The sequence below is a fragment of the Coregonus lavaretus genome (genome assembly GCF_964263955.1).
Source record: "Coregonus lavaretus genome assembly, chromosome: 7".
NCBI lineage: Eukaryota > Metazoa > Chordata > Actinopteri > Salmoniformes > Salmonidae > Coregonus > Coregonus lavaretus.
The window spans coordinates 7,343,043-7,359,200 of record NC_139994.1 but is presented as its reverse complement, the minus strand read 5'-3'; the positions used below and the strand labels follow the sequence as shown (position 1 = coordinate 7,359,200).

At 45.4% G+C, this 16,158-nt stretch overlaps 1 protein-coding gene across 1 annotated transcript in view; it reads right to left on the bottom strand.

Moving 5' to 3' along the window:
* Positions 1 to 15,901, bottom strand: part of LOC311132394 (endoplasmic reticulum membrane sensor NFE2L1-like) — a 35,331-nt gene extending 19,430 nt beyond the window's left edge. Inside the window, exon 1 of the mRNA XM_084165666.1 lies at positions 14,954 to 15,901. Coding sequence (XP_084021792.1) covers positions 14,954 to 15,517 — 564 coding nt within the window. The 5' untranslated portion in view covers positions 15,518 to 15,901. The remainder of the gene's footprint in view (positions 1 to 14,953) is intronic.
* Between the last annotated feature and the right edge of the window lie 257 nt (positions 15,902 to 16,158).

Sequence of the window (16,158 nt, the reverse complement as noted above, 5' to 3'; positions counted from 1 at the left end):
TTTGGGCTTAGTGGGACTATAATTTGTTTTTCAACAGGACAATGACCCAACACACCTCCAGGCTGTGTAAGGGCTATTTTACCAAGAAAGAGAGTGATGGAGTGCTGCATCAGATGACCTGGCCACCACAATCCCCCGACCTCAACCAAATTGAGATGGTTTGGATGAGTCGGACCGCAGAGTGAATGAAAAGCAGCCAACAAGTGCTAAGCATATGTGGGAACTCCTTCAAGACCGTTGGAAAAGCATTCCAGGTGAAGCTGGTTGAGAGAATGCCAAGAGTTTGCAAAGCTGTCATCAAGGCAAAGGGTGGCTATTTGAAGAATCTCAAATATAAAATGTATTTTGATTTAACACTTTTTTGGTTACTACATGATTCCATATATTCTCAAAACATGAGAATTGTGCATGACATTTAGACAGCGCTGTTAAACTGGGATTACTGGGGAAGTCAAACATTGTGACTCAGCTAGAAACCGCATTAAGACGAGCCGTCGACCTTCACAACCAACAAATGGAGGAGAAGCGTACGTGCTTGGCAGAATTATAGCATGCATTAAATTGTGTGGCAATTGTGAGACAACACTGCGGGGCCATGACGAGTCGGCCGACTCCTTGAATCCAGGCGTTTTCAGGTGTATTTTTGAGACCATGCTTGAAGGAGATTACAGGCTACAAAGGCATTATGACGACCAACCCATTTTTAAGGGTACATCTAGCACAATCCAAAAACAATTGTACAGTGCCTTGCAAAAGTATTCATCCCCTTGCCGTTTTTCCTATTTTGTTGCATTACAACCTGTAATTTAAATGGATTTTTATTTGGATTTCATGTAATGGACACACAAAATAGTCCAAATTGGTGAAGTGAAATGAAAAAAATAACTTGTTACAAAAAATTCTAAAAAATAAATAACGGAAAAGTGGTGCGTGCATATGTATTCACCCCCTTTGCTATGAATCCCCTAAATAAGATCTGGTGCAACCAATTACCTTCAGAAGTCACATAATTAGTTAAATAAAGTCCACCTGTGTGCAATCTAAGTGTCACATGATCTGTCACATGATCTCAGTATATATACACACACACCTGTTCTGAAAGGCCCCAGTCTGCAACACCACTAAGCAAGGGGCACCACCAAGCAAGCGGCACAATGAAGACCAAGGTCAGGGACAAAGTTGTGGAGAAGTACAGATCAGGGTTGGGTTATAAAAAAATATCAGAAACTTTGAACATCCCACGGAGCACCATTAAATCCATTGGAGTATCTGTCCATAGGACCACAGAGCTGGGCTTTACAGAAGAGTGGCCAGAAAAAAAGCCATTGCTTAAAGAAAAAAATAAGCAAACACGTTTGGTGTTTGCCAAAAGGCATGTGGGAGACTCCCCAAACATATGGAAGAAGGTACTCTGGTCAGATGAGACTAAAATTGAGCTTTCTGGCCATCAAGGGAAACGCAATGTCTGGCGCAAACCTGTTTCAGTCTTCCAGAGATTTGAGACTGGTACGGAGGTTCACCTTCCAGCAGGACAATGACCCTAAGCATACTGTTAAAGCAACACTCGAGTGGTTTAAGGGGAAACATTTAAATGTCTTGGAATGGCCTAGTCAAAGCCCAGACCTCAATCCAATTGAGAATCTGTGGTATGACTTAAAAATTGCTGTACACCAGTGGAACCCTTCCAACTTGAAGGAGCTGGAGCAGTTTTGCCTTGAAGAATGGGCAAAAATCCTAGTGGCTAGATGTGCCAAGCTTATAGAGACATACACCAAGAGACTTGCAGCTGTAATTGCTGCAAAAGGTGGCTCTACAAAGTATTGACTTGGGGGGGGGGGGGGAATAGTTATGCACGCTCAAGTTGTTTTTTTTTGGTCTTATTTCTTGTTTGTTTCACAAGAAAAAATATTTTGCATCTTCAAAGTGGTAGGCATGTTGTGTAAATCAAAATGATACAAACCCATTTTAATTCCAGGTTGTAAGGCAACAAAATAGGAAAAATGCCAAGGGGGGTGAATACTTTCGCAAGCCACTGTATATACCATAGTTTGTACATCTGCATTTTTATATTGCTTGTATAGGTCTCTCATTAGTATCGTATTCATTATTTTAGGAAATGTTAGAATGATGCATTTAATTGTTTTGCTTACTTTGTATTTTATAATTAGCTCAGGTGATTTTCTCCACGAGGTGGGGATACTATAATGTTGTTGGGATTAAGTTACAGACCCAACAACATTATAGTATCCCCTCCTCGTAACCATGTTTGCCAGTGACAGTCTCTTCATTCAAATACTTTTGTTCAACAAAAAGTTCAGTAATAGACCCATGTAATTCCAGTTAATATTGCGAGGTTTGTATTGTTTGCGCAATGCGCTGTCAGTGTGTCTGTATATTGTCTATAAAAGCTCATCCTCGTGATTGTTTTGTCCTTCCTTTTTAAACCACGTAGGCCTAATAAAATACTTCAAATGGTAGGCTATCCGCTGAGTCTGGGTCTCTCTCTGTGGTGACTTAAAGAAGAGTAAAGTTAAGGCCTCAACATCTTGCTGAACTAACATCTGAATTTCTGTCGCTGTCCATTTTAAAACTGCTGAACTAAGGCCTACCTCATCGCAGCTCGTTTGCTTGCACTTGCTTATACTTAGAGCTAAGTGTTAATTATATAAGAACAAACATTATGAATTTACTGAACATAAATGTAATAATGTTTGTGTATGGGTCAAAACTCATGTCGATATTCATTATTATTGAAGGAGAATGCAGTTCTTATCCAGTTACACAAATCCACAAGGAGTCAGTAGAAACCATATATATTTAAGCAAATCAGCCATAAGCTCCAATCTCGGGACAGCTTGATGTAGACCCTAAAAGTTTGTGGGCACCGTTTATCACCGTTATAGTTCATTTAATGTATTGTTTAGAGTTGTGTAGTGGCTTCGCTGGCATGCATCTAAAAAAAAATAGTTGTTTGCCCCACCAAGATTGACATGCTCAAATCGCCACTGATAACAGGAGAGCCTGCTTTCTGCTACAATGAACCACAGTTGTGATATTAAATGACTCAGGCCCTACCTAACTGTTACTGGACTGCTGTTAACCACAACTGGTACCAGTCTGTTGACAACTGCGGTCATATACAAGGTTGATGCTAAGCTTGGATGGTATACTGTATACCGGGGTATTTGGAAATAGCCAGGGATGGTTTTTCAATACTGTTAAACTATTTATTTGACATTTTTCAATAGATAGTATTTGTAGCTACTGCCTGCAGTCAACTGTGTAATATGTTAGGAGACAAAGCAGATTACTTCTTCATTTCACCTGTCACATTATTTTAAATGATGAAGCTTACAGTAGTTCCCCAGAACAGTTGAGCCAGTCAGGAGTTTGTTTGTAAACAGCACAATGGGAGAAAGCGGGAGGAGTCCAGATGTGTACTGACAGGGGTTGCATTTTATCAGTGACGTGCAACTATAGTAAAATACATTAGTCCAACACATTCAGCAGAAAATAGCTTCAAGTACAATGCTATTTGGCTGGCAGCCACACAAGTAAATGAGCTTACAATGAAAAATAAATATATTTTTAGCCAAAATGATGCATGGCCATAATATTTCTAATGTTTAGCATAGAAAGAATGTAGCCAGCTACATTTCCTAATGTTTTGCTTAAAGTTAATCTTGCATTTTACCAAAGAAAAGTAGGCCGGCTACACCAAGAAAATGTTGAGCAGAAATTACAATAAGAAGCATTTTAGATCTGCGTTTACAAAACACAGGAAGAGATTTCTTAGGCATTATATTTCTTTCCTGCCTGAAAAATGAAAAAGTTTAACTTGCTAGTTATCTAAGTACGTTACTGAATTAATAAGGTAACGGGGCATCATATTGTGTAAGCTTTCTGCCGTGTTTGAGAAATATTTTCTTTCTCCTCTCCATTCTCAGCCCTTCTACTCCTCCCCCATCTTCTCCCAGCAGAGCAGGCAGGTCCATTGCCCTAGCGACTCCAGACTCCACACAGACACAGCATGTACACGTGCTGCTTCAGAGCAGCTTATGTGAGCGGAGTTGAGCGGTTGGAAATCCCGCTCACGGAGCAGTGCTTGCTCCATTCCAACCGCTCAGCTAAAAACCGCTCCGAGCTCACAGGAAGAATTACTGCTGCTCCAAATTCGCTCCACTCATTAAAATCACAATTTAACCAACACCCAACTATTTTTGTGACTACCTGGACCTACCATTTGGTTTTGAAGTATTGAAACCAAACCATATGATTTGAATGAAAAGTATTTGAATAAACATGAAAAGGTGAATGTAAGAAGCGCACATTTCAAATAGGCTACATGTCATATTAAACAGCATATAAACACTAAATAGATCAGGGAGCCTAAGAGGGAACAAAAATGAATTATTTAGACTATATTATTTCAATTAATTCAAGGCTATAGCCTAAAAAGAAATACATTGTGAAGCATTTGCGAGTGCGACACTTATCATAAGATACTCTGCTCGCCTGAGGTAGAGTATCTTATGATAAGCTGTAGACCACACTATTTACCAAGAGAGTTTTCATCTATATTTTTCATAGCTGTCCATTTACCACCACAAACCAATGCTGGCATTAAGATTGCACTGAATGAGCTGTATAAGGCCATAAGTCAACAAGAAAACGCTCATCCAGAGGCAGCGCTCCTAGTGGCCGGGGACTTTAATGCAGGGAAACTTAAATCCGTTCTACCTCATTTCTACCAGCATGTTAAATGTGCAACCAGAGGAACAAAAACTCTAGACCACATTTACTCCACACACAGAGACGCATACAAAGCTCTCCCTCGCCCTCCATTTGGCAAATCTGACCATAACTCTATCCTCCTGATTCCTGCTTATAAGCAAAAACTAAAGCAGGAATCACCAGTGACTCGGTTAATTAAAAAGTGGTCAGATGACGCAGATGCTAAGCTACAGGACTGTTTTGCTAGCACAGACTGGAACATGTTCCGGGATTCTTCAGATAGCATTGAGGAGTACACCACATCAGTCACTGGCTTCATCAATAAGTGCATTGATGATGTCGTCCCCACAGTGACCGTACGTACATACCCCAACCAGAAGCCATGGATTACAGGAAACATCCGCACTGAGCTAAAGGGTAGAGCTGCTGCTTTCAAGGAGCGGGACTCTAACCCGGATGCTTATAAGAAATCCCGCTATGCCCTCCGACGAACCATCAAACAGGCAAAGAGTCAATAAAGGACTAAGATTGAATCGTACTACACCGGCTCTGACGCTCGTCGGATGTGGCAGGGCTTGAAAACTATTACAGACTACAAAGGGGAAACACAGCCGCGAGCTGCCCAGTGACACAAGACTTCCAGATGAGCTAAACCACTTCTATGCTCGCTTCAAGGCAAGCAACACTGAAGCATGCATGAGAGCACCAGCTGTTCCGGATGACTATGTGATCACGCTCTCCGTAGCCGATGTGAGTAAGACTTTTAAGCAGGTCAACATTCACAAGGCCGCAGGGCCAGACAGATTACCAGGACGTGTACTCCGAGCATGTGCTGACCAACTGGCAAGTGTCTTCACTGACATTTTAAACATGTCCCTGACTGAGTCTGTAATACCAACATGTTTCAAGCAGACCACCATAGTCCCCGTGCCCAAGGACTCTAAGATAACCTGCCTAAATGACTACCGACCCATAGCACTGACGTCTGTAGCCATGAATTGTTTTGAAAGGCTGGTCATGGCTCACATTAACACCATTATCCCAGAAACCCTAGACCCACTCCAATTTGCATACCGCCCCAACAGATCCACAGATGATGCAATCTCTATTGCACTCCACACTGCCCTTTCCCACCTGGACAAGAGGAACACCTACGTGAGAATGCTATTCATTGACTACAGCTCAGCATTCAACACCATAGAGCCCTCAAAGCTCATCACTGAGCTAAGGATCCTGGGACTAAACACCTCCCTCTGCAACTGGACCCTGGACTTCCTGACGGGCCGCCCCCAGGTGGTAAGGGTAGGTAACAACACATATACCACACTGATCCTCAACACGGGGGCCCCTCAGGGGTGCGTGCTCAGTCCCCTCCTGTACTCCCTGTTCACCCATGACTGCATGGCCAGGCACGACTCCAACACCATCATTAAGTCTGCGGACCACACAACACTGGTAGGCCTGATCACCGACAATGATGAGACAGCCTATAGGGAGGAGGTCATAGACCTGGCCGTGTGGTGCCAGGATAACAACCTCTCCCTCAACGTGACCAAGACAAAGGAGATGATTGTGGACTACAGGGAAAAAAAAGAAAAAAGAGGACTGAGCACACCCCCATTCTCATCGACGGGGCTGTAGTGGAACAGGTTGAGAGCTTCAAGTTCCTTGGTGTCCACATCACCAACAAACTATCATGGTCCGAACACACCAAGACAGTCGTGAAGAGGGCACGACAAAGCCTATTCCCCCTCAGGAGACTAAAAAGATTTGGCATGGGTCCTCAGATCCTCAAAAAAGTATACAGCTGCACCATCGAGAGCATCCTGACTGGTTGCTTCACCGCCTGGTATGGCAACTGCTTGGCCTCCGACCGCAAGGCACTACAGAGGGTAGTGCGTACGGCCCAGTACATCACTGGGGCCAAGCTTCCTACCATCCAGGACCTCTATACCAGGCGGTGTCAGAGGAAGGCCCTAAAAATTGTCAAAGACTCCAGCCACCCTAGTCATAGACTGTTCTCTCTGCTACCGCACGGCAAGCGGTACCGGAGTGCCAAGTCTAGGTCCAAAAGACTTCTCAACAGCTTCTACCCCCAAGCCATAAGACTCCTGAACAGCTAATCGTGGCTACCCAGACTATTTGCACTGGCCCCCCACACCATCTTTTTACGCTGCTGCTACTCTGTTAATTATATATGCATAGTCACTTTAACTCAACCCACATGTACATATTACTTTAACTACCTCAACTAGCCGGTGCCCCCGCACATTGACTCTGCACCGGTACCCCCCTGTATATATAGCCTCCCTACTGTTATTTTATTTTACTTCTGCTCTTTTTTTCTCAACACTTTTGTTGTTTTATTCTACTTTTTTATTAAAAATAAATGCACTGTTGGTTAAGGGCTGTAAGTAAGCATTTCACTGTAATGTCTGCACCTGTTGTATTCGGCGCATGTGGCCAATACAATTTGATTTGATTTGACACAACAGGCTGGTAGGGACATAAAGAGCTCAGCATTTAAACATTTTGTTGTATTAAATCATTATAGTCCATACATTTTGCATATAGGCTGTGACTTAGAATTAAATACAAATTAAACGAAAAAATGACAGTGCCTTTGAATTCATTTTTATAATTTTTAGAAACACGAATTTTGCCAGTGTGGCTTCAGGCTCATGCGATGGTGCCTGGAGAGCAGGCCAGCAGCAGAGATGGTGCCTGGAGAGCAGGCCAGCAGCAGAGATGGTGCCTGGAGAGCAGGCCAGCAGCAGAGATGGTGCCTGGAGAGCAGGCCAGCAGCAGAGATGGTGCCTGGAGAGCAGGCCAGCAGCAGAGATGGTGCCTGGAGAGCAGGCCAGCAGCAGAGAACATCCTCTCCACACTTGCAGAGCCACTGGGGATGCTAAACATCATTTTGGCCATTCTTGACAGGCTGAGCAGAGATGCAGAGTTTTTTTTTAATATAGGTAGGCCTGAAAGGTTTTTAGGCAAAATAACCCAACAAAAACGGAAAGCTTCTTGAACGTGGGAATAAGCCAGGCCTATTGAGCCAAAATCAATGATGGCCTATTGTCACGCCCTGGCTCTGGGGACTCATATGTTGAGCCAGGGTGTGTAGGGTCTATGTTTTGTGTTCTATGTTCAGTTTCTAGTTCGTGTTTTCTAGGTTGGCCGGGGTGGTTCTCAATCAGAGGCAACGAGAATCAGCTGTTGCTTGTTGTCTCTGATTGGGAACCATACTTAGGCAGCCTGTTGTGCACTTGTGTTTTGTGGGATCTTGTTCCGTGTTGTTAACCGAGGACTTCACGTTTCGTTTGGTTGTTTTGTATCGTGTTGCCAGTACACTATTAAAAGATGTACGCATATCACGCTGCGCCTTGGTCCAATCATTATGACGAACGTGACAGAAGATCCCACCAAAACGGGACCAAGCAGCGTTTCCAGGAGCAAACGCCGGGTAAGGAGCTGGAGAGGTTGGCGATGGCCCAGGTGGGCCAATGGTGGTCCTGGGAGGATATGTTCGCGGGCAAAGGGCCTGGCGAGAGAGGAGGTACGGCGCCAACAGTGTCGTCGCCGGACAGGCGAGAGGCAACCCCAAGAAATGTTTTGGGGGGGGGGGGGGGGGGGGGGGGCACACGGCATGGACGACGGGGCTGCTGGAGGCAGATACAGGGCGAGTTTGTGGACGAGGAGAGAAGGCCACCAGGTTACGGGGGCCATTGGTCAGTAGAGGGAAGGAGAGTGTAGAGGCACGGCGAGAAGTACTGAGGTGTGTTACCAGTCCGGTCCAGCCCGTTCCTGATCCTCACACAAGGCCAGTGGTGTGTGTTCCCAGTACGGTCCGGCCTGTTCCTGTCCCTCGCACCAAGCCTGTGGTGCGCGTCGCCAGCCCGGCCCGGCCTGTTCCTGCCCCTCGCACCAAGCCGATGGTGCGCGTCGCCAGCCCGGCCCGGCCTGTTCCTGCCCCTCGCACACAGCCAATGGTGCGCGTCGCCAGCCCGGCCCGGCCTGTTCCTGCCCCTCGCACCAAGCCAATGGTGCGCGTCGCCAGCCCGGCCTGTTCCTGCCCCTCGCACCAAGCCAATGGTGCGCGTCGCCAGCCCGGCCCGGCCTGTTCCTGCCCCTCGCACCAAGCCAAGGGTGCGCTTCGTCAGCCCGGTCCGTCCCTGCTCCCTGCACCAAGCCAATGGTGCGCGTCGCCAGCCCGGCCCGGCCTGTTCCTGCTCCCCGCTCCAAGCCTATGGTGCGCGTCGCCAGCCCGGCCCAGCCTGTTCCTGCTCCCTGCCAGTGGTGCGCTTCGTCAGCCCGGTCCGGCCCATTCCTGCTCCCCGCACCAAGCCATTGGTGCGCGTCGTCAGCCCGGTCCGGCCTGTTCCTGCTCCCCGCACCAAGCCAGTGGTGCGCTTCGTCAGCCCGGTCCGGCCCGTCCCTGCACCAAGCCAATGGTGCGCGTCGTCAGCCCGGTCCGGCCCGTTCCTGCTCTCCGCACCAAGCCTGTGGTGCGCGTCGTCAGTCCGGCACAGCCCGTGCCTGTTTCACCGGTGCCTGGTCAGGTACCGGTCAGCTGCTCCACACCGGAGCCTAAGCAATCCGCTCCACCGATGTCCAGCTCCAGCCAGCGGGGCCAGACCAGACCAGGGGCGCTACGGGGGGGTTGTTAGAGGGTGGTGGTCACGCCCGGAGCCGGATCCGCCTCCGAGGCGGAATGCCCACCCGGCCCCTCCCTTGTTGGGTTTATGTTGGCGCAGTCGCAGTCCGCGCCTTTGGGGGGGGTACTGTCACGCCCTGGCTCTGGGGACTCTTAAATGTTGAGCCAGGGTGTGTAGGGTCTATGTTTTGTGTTCTATGTTCAGTTTCTAGTTCATGTGTTTTCTAGGTTGGCCGGGGTGGTTCTCAATCAGAGGCAACGAGAATCACCTGTTGCTTGTTGTCTCTGATTGGGAACCATACTTAGGCAGCCTGTTGTGCACTTGTGTTTTGTGGGATCTTGTTCCGTGTTGGTTTGTGTTGTTAACCGAGGACTTCACGTTTCGTTTGGTTGTTTTGTATTTTGTATCGTGTTGCCAGTACACTATTAAAAAGATGTACGCATATCACGCTGCGCCTTGGTCCAATCATTATGACGAACGTGACACCTATTGTATAGATAATAGAACAAAAATGAACTTTGCTAACAAGACACCCTTAGTTATCTACCCACCTCGTTCCTTTCTTTTAACTTTTGCATGTAGAGTAAGTACACCATTACGCTTTTGGGATACGTGTCTTTTCAGATTCCAAAGTGATTATTTAGTTGTGGACACTACATCACCACACTCCCTCTCTTGCTCTTGGTCCTCCTCATCTTTGTAAGTCACCTTGATTATGAACCTGTGTGTTTTATCAGTTTCTTTATGAAAATATTTAGTGAACTCCATGACAGTAGCTAAAGCAAGGGGCTATAGCAGCACAGAAGTAGACTACAAATGCATGCTGGGCCGGGCATGCCCTGAGCTCGTGAAGTGAGCGCTACTGGAGCAAGCGAGAAGGCTGACACTCCAGCCTTTGGGACTCTTGCTCCGTGCTCCAGTCAAATTGGGATTGCTCCGCTCCAGCTCCGCTCCAGCTCCGCTCCAGCTCCACTGCCATACTCTGTTTCAGAGCCAGTACCGTTCTTCCTTCAGACAAGCATTAATCAAAACTTTGTTCATTTGCACAATGTCTCTTGTTCACATTCGCTTTGAAAATGTCCAAACTCACCAAATATGACATTCGGTAGCTCCTACCTACAGTGCAGTCGGAAAGTATTCAGACCCCTTAACATTTTCTGCATTTTGTTACGTTACAGCCTTATTCTAAAATGGATGAAATTGTTTCCCCCCCCCTCATTAATCTACACACAATACCCCATAATGACAAAACATAAATTGGTTTAGAAATGTTTGCAAACGAAATAAAACTCCAAACGGCCACTCTACCATAAAGGTCTGATTGGTGGAGTGCTGCAGAGATGGTTGTCCTTCTGGAAGGTTCTCCCATCTCCACAGAGGAACTCTGGAGCACTGTCAGAGTGACCATCAGGTTCTTGGTCACCTCCCTGACCAAGGCCCTTCTCCCCCGATTGCTCAGTTTGGCCAGGCGGCCAGCTCTAGGAAGGGTCTTGGTGGTTCCAAACCTCTTCCATTTAAGAATGATGGAGGCCACTGTGTTCTTGGAGACCTTCAATGCTGCAGAAATTTTTTTGGTACCTTTTCCCAGATCTGTGCCTCGACATAATCCTGTCTCGGAGCTCTACGGACAATTCCTTCGACCTCATGGCTTTGTTTTTGCTCTGACATGCACTGTCAACTGTAGGACCTTATATCCAAATCATGTCCAATCAATTGAATGTACCACAGGTGGCCTCAAATCAAGTTGTAGAAACATCTCAATGATGATCAATGGAAACAGGATGGACCAGAGCTCAATTTAGAGTCTCATAGCAAAGGGTCTGAATACTTATGTAAATAAAGGTATTTGTTTTTTATTTTTAAATTCACCAAATCTAAAAAACAGTTTTTGCTTCGTCATTATGGGGTATTGTGTGTAGATTGATGAGGGGAAAATGTATTTAATCAATTTCTAAAGGTGACGATTGGGCGGAATATCATCTGTCACGCAGCGAGAGCATGCGCCTCAAACATGAACTGTCCCTGTGTGTATGATGTAGCCTATGCATAGGCCTATATAAAAACGGGGTGTTACTTGGGCTGTTGAGGTGACCGTATTACTGCCACACCGGCCGTCATCAGTCATGACCACAGTATAATTCCACGTGACTGTTGAGTCACGGTAATCTCCTCTCATGCACTCTGGACATGATTTGGTAGTGCTCAACATGCTAACGACCATCATGTCCTAATCGCCTGGTACTCAGGGCTCTATTGTCCCTTTAACCACTCTGACATCAATACAAATGCAAGCGAAAGAACACTTATCAAAACAGTATCCCGATTTTAAAACTCACCTCACTGTGATGATACATTTGAAGAAAGAAGTAGGTTAAGCATGTTAAAACAGTGTAAAACATGGTGGCTGTGGATGTTGTTTCAAAGCCTAACAACTAAATGGACAGCGCTTTCTAAGGTGATGATTAATTCAAAACACCATTTGGTTCATTGATTGTGCAGGGCGGCTTACAGGTAGCCTACAATTATAGTGCAATTGATTTTGAATAGCCTGTTAATAGGGCATTTTTTATATTTTCATAATTAAAAATTGGGTGGCACATTACCTTTAGCTATAGAGAATATCTCACCACCACGCATTTATCTCCTCCTCTCTCTCCTTTATTCCCTTCTCGAGCGTGCAGAGGGGCTGTCAACAGTTTAGTGAAATATGTTTCGTTGCGAAAACATGTTCCTATTGATGTTCTGAACAGATTTCACTTGGTTTCCCAAATTAAGCACTTGGTAGCTGCAGGAACAGGGTTGGAGAGCCCATGGCATACAGAGTTTGGGTGGAATATCACCTGTCACTCAGCGAGAGCCTCAAACAGTGGTTGATGCGTGGAGTGAACTAAGTGTTGTTATATTTATTTCTCAGCTGCTCATATTAAGTCCAGCTCCGCTATACAACCGAAGTAGCCTACCAGGCATCAATGAAAAACGGACCGGCGGGAAAGCGTGCTGCCTCCATTCGCTATTCCTGCCCATTTGATAATGGTCCATTTAAATTGAAACTAATTTTTACATATTAGTAAAGACAAGATTATATTTTGAATAGTCTGAATGAGAGAACAGCTGTGCAGCCTGAGGCAAGGAACAGCGCACAAGCTTTTTTTTTGCGACTTTCTCATGCAGCCCATTACGTTCTGATTTCTAAGACATTCTAAGGTTTGTATCATTCACAACTAAAGTTGCCAAACAACTCTAAATCTAGCGTATAGGACCTGTTTCAAATGATCACTTTTACACTCAACATAGCCACTTCATATGCACACTCGCTCCAGAAAGGGAGTTCAATTATATTCTTCTTACTATAAAATCATTTATAAAATAATGGCATGGGACTTAAGCATATGTTGTCTGCTAAATGAACCAGCCTACAGCCTATGGCATTGTGCATAGCCAGATTAACATACAGTAGGCCAACTCATTCTGTTCTTCTTCATATCATAATGCTTCTTTAGACTTGACAAAAATAAATAATGGATGTATTGTGATGATGTACAGTATATTAAATTGATGTATTATACTTCTTTTAAAATGTAGATGTTCCAAAGGCACGCATCAGCGGCTTGTATGCAGCTTTTATGCATGAATGCCTGGAAATGCTAAACGTGTTTATGTTAATAAACGGTCAATTACTGTGAGACCGGCAGGCTTCTGCATGACAATAACCGGCTGACAAAATGGCATGACCACCACAGCCCTAGGTGTTACACAATACAAATCTCCTAACAGCTGCAAGTGAAGTCGTGGGGGATAAGATAACCCGGCCTTTGCCATTGGACACTCCCAAGCCACCACAACAGTGAGTGTGGGCCTTTGTCCCACAAAAAACACACACCCAAGGCCCAAAGAGATGTGTAATCCTATGGGTGGAGAGAATAAGTAATTCAAGCACACAACTTACATAACAGGGTTCGTCATGTTTTACCACAGGGGTGAATGAGATGAGAGAATACAGCAAGAGTACAGTATCTGCATATACGTTAATGCCAGAGGCGAAGGGGATGACTCAAATTGAACTTAATCCCAGTCTTCTTTCTGACTAGCTCTGTCTGGACTTGTACATGTTTTCTTACAGTTGAAGGAGTTCCACTTTCACAAAGTTTTCTAGCCTAAATCCAACAGTCATTGTTGTAAGAATGTAGAATTTCCCTGCACCTTCTTTGGAAAGTGTTAGTGAGTGATCTTCTGAACAGATAAACTGAAACCTAAAACATTAGGCTAACGGTAAGTAAATTAAACTCCTGGGCTTGACACACCAACAAACTCCCAGACAAAGAATCAAAGTAAATTGATGTCATCCAAATTGTCTTAAACAAGATTTGCCTAGGGCCTGCTGTATTTGAGGACAACTGCTTTTGCAAAGAGGGGGTAGGTCCTAGGCCCTTACTTCCCTGCCTATTCTCCTGGCCCACAGCTGGTGAACAAGGGTAAAGTGAGAAGAAATAACAGATTCAACAACATTAACCTGGGCGGCAGGTGGCTTAGTGGGTAAGAGCGTTGTGCCAGTAACCGAAAGGTCGCTGGTTCTAATCCCCAAGCCGACTAGGTGAAAAATCTGTCGATGTGCCCTTGAGCAAGGCACTTAACCCTAATTGCTCCTGTAAGTCGCTCTGGATAAGAGCGTCTGCTAAATGACTAAAATGTAAATGTAAAATGTAACTAGCCTCAGGGAATCACATCCATTGACAGGTTTTGGGGAAAGTATTTCTGTCAACCCCCCCCCCCACCCCACGGAATCAAGTTGCTACATTTACATCATTTATCCAGAGCGACTTACAAATTGGTGCATTCAACTTATGATAGCCAGTGGGACAAGCACTTTTTTTTTTATGGGGGTGGGGGAGGGGGGTAGAAGGATTACTTTTATACTATACTTGTATACTATTGCCTCTGTCTACACAGACAGAGGCAATATTGCTGGAAATGAATTTGCAAATGTGTTAGGTTTGGCTTTGTAAGCCAATAGTGGCTAACCAGGGGTGGGATACTGTTAATGTTGCGATGATTAGTAACTTGCGGTGTCTGATACTTGTGAAATTTGTTCGTGACAGTTTGCGGTAGAACACTTAAATTGCATGTACTTTCAGAATTGTTTGTTGAGCTACTCATACTATATGGGCTGCGAGCTACTGCGCGATCGACCTGTTGGAGAGGAGACCTCTGACGGTTATTTATTACTTTGTGCTTAGTCAGACTGTCATCTAGCTTTTTTTTAAAATCACATTCAAAGTGAAAGTGAATGTAGAAGTTCAGTTTGCCATGTGCATTGAACTACAATGGAACCTTATCAGTTGATGTCATAACATCAGTTGATGTTAGCTAGCAAGTTAGGCCTATAACGTTACTAGCTAGCTTGCTGGCTATCACAAGACACTTGTCCTTCCCATTGTCAACTACACTTATTGTGTAGCTAAAGGTCTAGTTAACATTTCATCACAATAACTTAATGGGCGACATATTAGTTAGTTTGAGCAGATGAAGTCTGAAACCAGATAATGTTAGCTGGCTGCAGTACTCGCCTCTTTGGGTATCTCGCAGGCTCCGGTGCTAGGATAAGGCCTCGGCTCAGTGCTTAGCTGGGTGGAAGTCTGGCACTCCTCTTGCCGACCTCTCAACCTAGAGCTAACAGTAGAACAACTCTCGTCCTCAGCGAGAAGGTCAGAGTCGTTGGCCTCTTCCCCGGTGCTTTCTGACGACAGCCCAGCGCTAACATTACTGCTACTCGTGCTGTTCGGTGGCTCTCCGAATTCCGAGCTGTCAGGTACTTGGTGCACGAGCCACGCGCTCAACTGCGTAGGGAACCGGGCAGGCGACCCAAGCGCCCTCACCTCGTCCAGGAGCCGACGGCTGGCGAAGAAATAGTCCAACTCGGGACATTTGGGGTGCACGCTGTACCCGTCCCAATTGTCCCTCAAACTGTGAAACGGTGTCTGGATGTAGGCTGAGCTGGGACCGTCGGTAATCTCTAGCGGTGAGTAGTAGCCGTTCAAGTAGCTATCGACATCCACGCGAACTCCGATCAAACTGAGTAAGATCGTAAACTGGATCAGTCCCTCTGTGAAGTATTTCTTCACGTTTTGCATCTTTTAATTTTTTTGGGAACAACGTCAGTAAAGAGAAACGCTGGTCCCAGAGTTCCCTTTAGCCCACTAAACAAAGACAATGCAAAACAAAAGAGCACGCGTTCCTTTCCCCTGTCAGACAAAGAGGTCCGCCCGTCCCCAGCTAAAACGTTAGCTAGCTACTGCACTGCCGGCTTCTGATAACTTCCTGACAGAAACAAGCACTCAAACGAAGAACTGTACCACAATCACATACAATGAACCATTTAATCTTAGATGAAAGTATGATCCACTGGAATCTCACTTGTTTGTTTTTTTTGCCTTGTTTTAAAATCGAATTATAATATAAAATAAATATTCCGAATCGGTTTAATGTCTATGGCTCTCTCACTCCCTACCAGCCGCGAGGAGGAGACTTGGGGAAGGATTTGCATAATTTACACAAAATTAGGCCCATAGCTCATCGCAACAGGCTCCGATTGGCTGAAAATTTATTCTGTTATGGAGTGAGCCAATTGTAGCATCCCACCGGCCCTTATTTAAACGAAAAATATCGCCCCATTCCTTGGATTTCTGGCCCAAACAAGACACACAGCTTTATGTACATACATGTATACTTAGCAATTGTGCTTGAAAGTCATTTTATTTAATTGTGCAATATC